This window comes from Mandrillus leucophaeus, unplaced genomic scaffold (assembly GCF_000951045.1).
Source record: "Mandrillus leucophaeus isolate KB7577 unplaced genomic scaffold, Mleu.le_1.0 Scaffold7, whole genome shotgun sequence".
Classification (NCBI taxonomy): Eukaryota; Metazoa; Chordata; class Mammalia; order Primates; family Cercopithecidae; genus Mandrillus; species Mandrillus leucophaeus.
In genome coordinates, this window is record NW_012107585.1 from 3,309,601 (window position 1) to 3,318,975 (window position 9,375).

General features: G+C 40.1%; 1 protein-coding gene across 1 annotated transcript in view; it reads right to left on the bottom strand.

Annotated features, from left to right (window-relative positions):
• TAOK3 (TAO kinase 3) overlaps positions 1-9,375 on the bottom strand; it is a 110,667-nt gene that overhangs the window by 59,195 nt on the left and 42,097 nt on the right. The window contains exons 8-9 of the mRNA XM_011964546.1: positions 8,799-8,892; positions 7,694-7,775 (exon numbers count right to left, since the gene is read on the bottom strand). Of these exons, the coding sequence (XP_011819936.1) occupies positions 7,694-7,775; positions 8,799-8,892 (176 nt within the window). The remainder of the gene's footprint in view (positions 1-7,693; positions 7,776-8,798; positions 8,893-9,375) is intronic.

The following is a 9,375-nucleotide window of genomic DNA, read 5'->3' on the forward strand; positions in this document are numbered from 1 at the left end:
ATGAGAAAGTAAAGGAACTGAACCCAAGCCTCCTTTGTGGTTACAGATTACACAGTGACTATGTTCTGGCCAGTGAGAGGTAGGCAGATGTTCTTGAGGAAGGTTTTATTTTCTAGAATAAAAAGGCAAGACACATAAGGAGAAGGTGTTTTACTCTTTGTTCTCTCTCCTTCTTCCTGCCTGGAATTAAAACTTGAGTCCTGGCAATGTAGCAGCCATTTTATGACAAAGACAATAAAAGGTACATGCTAAGGATGGTGAAGTAGAAAGAAAGAGCTTGGGTCGATGATGACATTGTTGAGCTGCTTAGAGCTTTGGACTGCTTACTCCACTTCCTTTTCCAGTGTCCTGGACTTCCTATTACATGAGATAAACTCTTACCTGTTTAAGCCTTTTACAAACAGATACACTCTACATCTTAATATCTCACCGTCCCTTAGATAAAGTGTAGCCTTTTACAACCAGGTTCCTGCTTGTATTTCTAGGTTTAAATCTAGCCATTGTTACTCCTCCTTCCTACACAATAGTACATTCCAGGGAGTTCTAAACCCGTGCATACCTTTCACACCTCTAGGCCTTTGCCTTCACATCTCTATGTTCTCTCTGCCTGCAATCCCATCTCCTCATTTTTTTTTTTAATTTTTATTTTTTGAGACAGAGTCTTGCTCTGTCGCCAGGCTGGAGTGCAGTGGCATGATCTCAGCTCACCGCAACCTCCACCTCCCGGATTCAAGCGATTCCCCTGCCTCAGCCTCCCAAGTAGCTGGGATTACAGGCATGCGCCACCACGCCCAGCTAATTTTTCATATTTTAGTAGAGACGAGGTTTCACCATGTTGGCCAAGATGGTCTCAATCTCCTGACCTCGTGATCTGCCCGCCTCGGCCTCCAAAAGTGCTGGGATTACATATGTGAGCCACTGTACCCGGCCTCCTCATTGTTTTTAAAAGCCCACTGTTCTCCAAACCCCTACAACTGGAATGTCCTCAGACTCTTTTAAAAGGACAATTTTATTGTTCTCAAAAATAGGTTTACTTTCCACATTCAAATAACACAGAAAAATGCAAAAAAAAAAAAAAAGAAAGAAAGAAAATCAGCCGGGCGTGGTAGCTCACGCCTGTAATCCTAGCACTTTGGGAGGCCGAGGAGGGCGGATCACCTGAGGTCAGGAGTTCGAGACCAGCCTGAATCAACATGGAGAAACCCTGTCTCTACTAAAAATACAAAAAAAAAAGAAAGAAAATCAGCCGGGCGTGGTAGCTCACGCCTGTAATCCTAGCACTTTGGGAGGCCGAGGAGGGCGGATCACCTGAGGTCAGGAGTTCGAGACCAGCCTGAATCAACATGGAGAAACCCTGTCTCTACTAAAAATACAAAATTAGCCAGGCGGGGTGGCACATGCCTGTAATCCCAGCTACTAGGGAGGGTGAGGCAGGAGAATCACTTGAACCTGGGAGGCGGAGGTTGCAGTGAGCCAAGACTGTGCCATTGCACTCCAGCCTGGGCAACAAGACCGAAACTCCGTCTCCAAAAAAAAAAAAAAAAAATCACCTGAAATTCTACCATCTCGAAATAAATACATAAATATTAAGTTACAGAATATCATTTTAGACATGTCTCTCTCTTTCTCTCAGAACAATGAATAACTATAAATCGTTTTACATGGGAATCTTATTATACAAGCTAATTTTAAGTATAATCGATTAAATTAAGGTATACTTGAATTTAACAGAATTAGAAGAGATTGAATTAAAACAATTGCGTAGGCTGGGCATGGTGGCTCATGCCTGTAATCCCAGCACTGTGGAAGGCCGAGGCGGGTGGATTACTTGAGGTCAGGAGTTTGAGACCAGCCCAGCCAACAGGGTGAAACCCTCTGTCCACTAAAAATAGAAAAACTAGCCAGACGTGGTAGCGTGTGCCTGTAATCCCAGCTGCTCAGGAGGCTGAAGCAGGAGAATCGCTTGAACCCGAGAGGCGGACGTTGCAGTGAGCCGAGATCGCACCACTGCACTCCAGCCTGTGCAATGGCATGAGACTGTCACACACACTCAGACACACACACACACACACACACAAATTAAAAAATGAAACAACTGCTTAACTTTAGTTGTAATTTCTTCACTAAAAGAGTTATCTGTTCCTAAAAGACCTTCTAAAGTTAAAAAAAAATTATTAAAGGCTTTACGATATTGAAGTTACTTTAGTTCTTTTGTCCTATATATTTTAAGAAATATTATTGTCCATCTACTCCTAAAGATAAGGAAATTAGTATGCATATGTTTTTCCTGCCCTAGATTTTTCTAATTACATTATTTTTACATTGCAAATGTTTATACCATTTATATCTGTCCTTTAACCATTTCCATAATTTTACCTCAGTTGTTTATTTAAATGGATTAAGTGTGAAAGTGATGTTTTAATGTCAGGGCAAAAATGTGTGGAAAAGATGGATTATTGAAAAATATTTGGGAGTAAGTAGATAGCTTAACTGGGGGGGAAAAAAGGTAGATTTTTACCTTACACCTTGTAACAAATTTTTGCATAACTCTCCCCACCTCCTCTCCACAAAACATCAGCGTAAAGAATGTCAAAAGAGAAATAGGAAAAAAAAAATCCAAGATCTACTATAAATTAAAAAGGAAATACAAATAGCTTTTCAACATATGAGAGAGACGACCAACATCTCCCATAATGAGAAATACCAATTAAAACTATAGTGAGAAAAGTTTTCACTGATCTGACAAAGTTCAAAGAGTATCAGTCTTCATACTTTCACAGTGAGACTATAACTTGGTACAAATGCTTTGAAGGACAAATGGGCGATATCTATGTAAATTTAAAATCCACATTGATGAGCAATTCCACTTCTAGGAATTTATTTATTTATTTATTTATTTATTTATTTTTTATTTTTTTGAGATGGAGTCTTGCTCTATTGCCTAGGCTGGAGTGCGGTGGCACGATCTTGGCTCACTGCAACCTCTTCCTCCTGGGTTCAAGTGATTCTCCTGCCTTGGTTTCTCGAGTAGCTGGGATTACCGATGCATGCAACCATGCCCAACTAATTTTTGTATTTTTAGTAGAGACAGGGTTTCACCATGTTGGCCAGGTTGGTCTTGAACTCCTGACCTCGTGATCTGCCCACCTTGGCCCCCCAAAGTGTGCTGGGATTACAGGCATGAGCCACCGTGCCCGGCTGGAATTTATTCTTAAGCTATTCTTATACAGGTACAAAATGCCATATACATGAGGATATTAATTGCAGCACAGTTTGTAATATCAAAAGATTGGAAACATCCTAAATGGGTTGGTTAAACAAATTATGGTCCATCTGAGAATATTATGGAGCCATTAAAAAGAATGAGGTATCTTTGCATGTAGTAATACAAAACAATATCCTAAGCATACTGTAAAGTAAAAAGAAAAATCAGGGTGGAATGGTTTTAATGGTTTGCTGTCATTTGTGCAAAAAATAAAAACAATATTTACTTTTATATGCATAAAATATCTCTAGAAGGAGAGGTACAAAATAGGTGCAGTGGTTGCTAGTGAGGGGGCCTGAAATGGGAGGGAGATTTCTTTTTCATGTTCTACCTTCTCTTGTTATTTTTTGAGACAGAGTCTCGCTGTTGCCCAAGCTGGAGTGCAGGGGCACGATCTTGGCTCACTGCAACCTCCCAGGTTCAAGCGATTCTCCTGCCTCAGCCACCTGATTAGCTGGGACTACAGGTGTGAACCACCATGCCTGGCTAATACTTGTATTTTTAGTAGAAATGGGGTTTCTGCATGTTGGCCAGGCTGGTCTTGAACTTCTGGCCTCAGGTGATCTGCCCACTTCAGCCTCCTAAAGTGCTGGGATTATAGGTGTGAGCCATTGCACCCGGCTCTTCTTCTTCTTCCTTTTTATTTTGAGACAGGGTTTCATTCCCATCACCCAGGTTGAAGTGCAATGGCAGGATCTTAGCTCACGGCAACCTCTGCCCCCCAGGCTCAAGTCATTCTCCTGCTTGAGCCTTCCAAGCAGCTGGGACTACAGGCGCATGCCACTGCACCTGGCTAATTTTTGCAGAGACGGGGTTTCGTCATGTCCAGGCTGGTCTTGAATACCTAGGTTCAAGTGATCTGCCTGCCTCAGCCTCCCAAAGTGCTGGGATTACAGGTGTGAGGCACTGTGCCCAGCCCCATGTTCTACCTTCTACTATATTTTTCCTTTTGGAAATCTGTATGACCTATTCAAAATGAAGAACATACAGCTTCTTTAGCCATGCAAAATAAATAAATACATATTTGGGAAGGGGCCTCTTTTTTTTTTTTTTTTTGAGACGGAGTCTCGCTCTGTCTCCCAGGCTGGGGTGCAGTGGCCGGATCTCAGCTCACTGCAAGCTCCGCCTCCCGGGTTTACGCCATTCTCCTGCCTCAGCCTCCCGAGTAGCTGGGACTACAGGCGCCCGCCACCTCGCCCAGCTAGTTTTTTTTGTATTTTTTAGTAGAGACGGGGTCTCACCGTGTTAGCCAGGATGGTCTCGATCTCCTGACCTCGTGATCCGCCTGTCTCGGCCTCCCAAAGTGCTGGGATTACAGGCTTGAGCCACCGCACCCGGCCAGAAGGGGCCTCTTTAAATTCAATATTTACCGCCAGCCCTTCTACCAGTTTCTCCAGTCCCTCATTCATTCTTCCTCCCTGCCTTCCTCCCTCTTTTTCTTCTTTTTGCTTCATCTCTATATTGGCTAGATTCTGTTATTGATCAATTTTTAAAAGGAAAGCACTGGAAGGTTGCATTGCCTAAATTTGCGGGGTTTGAAGATGTCAGCTGCCTTTATAATTTAAGAACACCTTGGCTGGCTCACAATTCTTGGCTTTTATTTTATTTCCCTTAGAACTCTGCAAACATTTTTCTATTGTTTTCTGGCTTTGACTGTTCCTGAAGAGGTAGGTCTGGAGCCAGCTGGTTTATCCACCCCAAAATAAACTTTTTCAGTCTGTTTGTATGAATCTTTCTTTATTCTTGGAGTTCAGGGACTTCACCAGGACATGATTTATTGATCAACGAAGCTCAGTTTCATGGTCCCCACTCTTCAGGGATCTGCTTAAATGTCACCTGCTTGAATGGCCTTCTCTTTACCTAAAACAGCAGCACCTGTCAATCTTGATGCTTGTCTAATTTATTTTTCTGCACAGCACTTACCATCAACTGGCACTATAACATATATTTATTTCTTTTCTTTTTTCTTTTTATTTTTTTTGAGACCTAGTGCCGCTCTGTTGCCCAGGCTGGAGTGCAGTGACACGATCTTGGCTCACTGTAACCTCTGTCTTCCAGTTTCAAGCGATTCTCCTGCCTCAGCCTCCTGAGTAGCTGGGATTATAGGCACCTGCCACCACGCCCAGCTAATTTTTGTATTTTTAGTAGAGATGCGTTTCACCATGTTGGCCAGGCTGGTCTCGAATTGGTGACCTCGTGATCCTCCCACCTCGGCCTCCCAAAGCGCTGGGATTATGGGCGTGAGCCACCATGCCCAGCCTACTTATTTCTTACTCCTTCTTGTAAGCTTCTTTTTTTTTTTTTTTTGAGACGGAGTCTTGCTCTGTCGCCCAGGCTGCAGTGCAGTGGCACAATCTCGGCTCACTGCAAGCTCTGCCTCCTGGGTTCACGCCATTCTCCTGCCTCAGCCTCCCAAATAGCTGGGACTACAGGCGCCTGCCAACACGCCCGGCTAATTTTTTGTATTTTTAGTAGAGACGGGGTTTCACCGTGTTAGTCAGGATGGTCTCGATCTCCTGACCTCATGATCCGCCCGCCTCAGCCTCCCAAAGTGCTGAGATTACAGGCATGAGCCACCGTGCCCGGCCCTTTCTTGTAAGTCTCATAAGGGCAGGCACTATGTTTTTATTGTGTACTACTGTATTCTCTGTGCGTAGAATAGTACTTGACACCCAGCAGACAATCAGTAAATATTTGATGAATAGTTGGCTCATTTGATTTGATGGAATCAAATCAAAGAAAGATCAAAACATTTATTTCCAGAAAAGTTTTCTTCAAGGATATCTTTAAATATCTTCTGCTCCATGTGTTTTGTTTTCTTTTTCAGGAATAATAGGTTGGCATATATTAGATCTCCTGTGTCTTCCAAATGTATCGTTTTCTTTATACTCATCTTTATAACTTTTATTTTTTGCACTTAATTCTATTTTATTTCCTTAAGCCTATTCACCATTGAAAACATCCTAAATGGGTTGGTTTACTACATGTTCGTTGCTTATAATATGATTTTTTAAATTGTTATGTTTTTCTCTTCCATTTTTTTCTTTACTTCTACCCATTTGCTTTTTATATCCTTTTGTTGTCTGTAATCCTTAACTTTAACATAGCCCAAATTTATTTACTTTTGTCTTTTTTTTTTTTAAAAAGAGATGGTATTTTCACTCTATTGCCCAGGTTGGAGTGCAGTGGCACAATCATAACTCATTATAACCTCAAAATCCTTCTGGGCTCACGTGATCCTCCCGCCTTAGCCTCCTGAGATGCTGGGGTTATAGGAATGAGTCACCAAACCCAGCTCCACGTTTTTTTCCCTTTTATGGTAGTAATTTTTATGTCTTGGTTTTTTGTTTGTTTGTTTTTAAGATCTTTGTGTACTTCAAGGTAATAAAGATATTATTGTGTGTTTCTGGTGTTTCGTTCTGGTTGCTATTTTCCCCTAAAGAAACATGGAAATGTTGCTACGTAGTTCATGTTTAAAACATGTAAGGGCTCCACAACAAAGGAGAACCAGATCAAGCCCTTTGTCCTGTTGCTTCTCTTACCATACTCCTATGGCCTACCGCTCACAAGAAGAAAAAACTCACTTGTCACCTAGCCAAGGTGTTCTTCAATTATAAAGGCAGACATTTTAAAGCTTTACAAATTGAGACAATACAACTCTTCTGAGTTTTTCTTAAAAACGAACAAACAAAACTGCTACACAATAAAAGTCAGCCATTCTAGAGATGGAAGAAACAGAAAGGGTTGAAAAACATACATGCAAAAAAAGGATTAAAGAAATTTGGACTATTGTGTGCCAAATAAAACATTCCTATTGTAAAAGATTTCCACATACTACACTGATGTTGATGCAACACACTGCCTATGTATAAAGTCCACAGGAAAATATTACATGAAAAGAGATGCTTGGGGACAGTTAAATCAAATAAATGTGGTTAACGTGGTACTCTTATCACTAACATGTCATAATACTATGTAAATGTCTACTCTATATAGTTATCATATACCTTCACTGCCTGAGGATTTGGCAACAAGCTAACTGAAAATCCCAGAGTTGGTGTTTGAACCACTGGCCAGCTCTGTCCTGAGACCACGGGATTAATGTTTATGCAGACGTTAGGCCCAGGAACATCGCAATGATGACTAGAGCAAGGAGGAGAAATATTATTTGTTATAAGGTAAAAAAGGAACAGGGAGGAAGGGGAAAAAATGGAAAAGACAGGGGAAAAACTATCCACAGGGAATACATAGCACATACGTTGCAATAATCTTGCTATTTCTATGCCTAGCTACTTATCTCTGGATAAATGACAAGGCAGCACGTTCTAAACCACTTTGTCATGATGGGCTGCCACAGCAATGATTTATTATATTCCACTATAACACGACTTTAAATCCCCCTCCTCAAATATAAATTTGAAAAATTACCCTTAATAGTTCCACTGATGTTGGCCTTTCCTGAGGTATTTTCTGCAAGCAGTAATCAACAAATCTCCTAAAGGAGTCTGTCCTGTGTGTGCAAATACACAAAAGAAAATAAACTCAGGGTCTGTAGAGTACACTGATCACTTAAAACAATTTTCATTCAAGAGAAAATTTTGCATTTAAGGAGATTTTAAAAAATAAATGCTTTAGAATATCAGGAGAACTGGAGCATTTTCAAGTTATGATATCTAAAATTAATTCTTTTGGATAATGAGTAAGGACAAGTTTCAACTCAGTCAACACACAAATACATCTTAGTATACAAGGAAGGTCAAATCATAATATATATCAGAAAACAAAAATACTACATTTATATAAAATAGTTTTATGTACATTTTTCTCTCCAAAGACAACAATTCTTATAGTCTCAACTTTATATTCTTAATTACCAATTGTTAATTCCTCTATCACCCACAATCTATAACAAAGTAGTAAAATTTGAAGCATGAGCAATGCGGAACCAGGAGTAGGCTTCCTGAATAAAAACACTTCCTATCTTAAAAGTTCCATTTTATCCACTCTTCTTTAATATTGCCCCTTTTAAAATAACTCTTGTGGCCCAAATAAAAATATCATACTTTTCAGCAAGGCACAATGTATCTGAACAGATAATGCATGTTCTGTCTCAACACATTTAAGTGTACATGTAGTTTAAAAAAACAAAAGACAACTGGAGAAATAATGACATCATAGAGGGCCCCTTATCTCTGCTGAGAAGTGATATCAGCTGAGATGATCAATACAAGACCATCACGGCCTGGGACAGTAGACTTGTTAGGAGGGTAGCAGGGCATGTTCCCTGCAGGATTTCGGTTACTAGACACACTAAGAACACAGTGCAAGCCATGATGAAGGCGAAAATAAGTAAATCTATGCGTGTGTTCATGTGTAGACAGTTGATGCTTGTGAGGCATCAGTGTCACCTATAACAACACACAGTGAAGGAAAGAAATGCTTTCTAGGTCAGATATTTAAAATGTAAGGTAATAAAAATGCCAAATACATATGGTGATTTTCTTAGAGATTTAAAATGATAGCAGAGTCTTACCATTCATTAGACTGTAACGTTGGGGAGTCATTCTGAGCAATGTGATATAAGGCACTCATTGCATTCATGTTGAAAAGGGGGGGCTTCCGTTCCGCTGGAAGAGGAAAGAAACACGATAAAGTAGTTCTTGAAGAAAATCAGGCAGACAGAGAAATAAGAAATGATAAGCAAAGCTTTGCTGCTAAATCAATAGCTCATTACTGTCATCATGCCACATAATCCACTTATTTTAATCTCTAAGGTTGGCCCAAGATAGCCATTCAGAAGCTGCTGGACATGAAATGTACATTGGCAAAGCTCCTAACAGAACCCATTTCAAAAGAGTGAAAGAAAAGTTTCTTTTTTTTTTTTTCACATATCTTGAAAAAATTGGCTTTTGCATATTTTCCCACAATAGGTGTGAAGATTTTTGTATGTGTGTTTTAGCTCAAAAATATGTATTCTCTCCTTGAAGTCTGGGTATTTGGTAAAAAAGAAAAAGAAAAAATTCATATTCACTTAAAAAATTCAGAAAGTAAAGAAACATTGAATAAGGAAAAAAGATTACTATAAAATGCAACTTTTTTTTTTTTTTTTT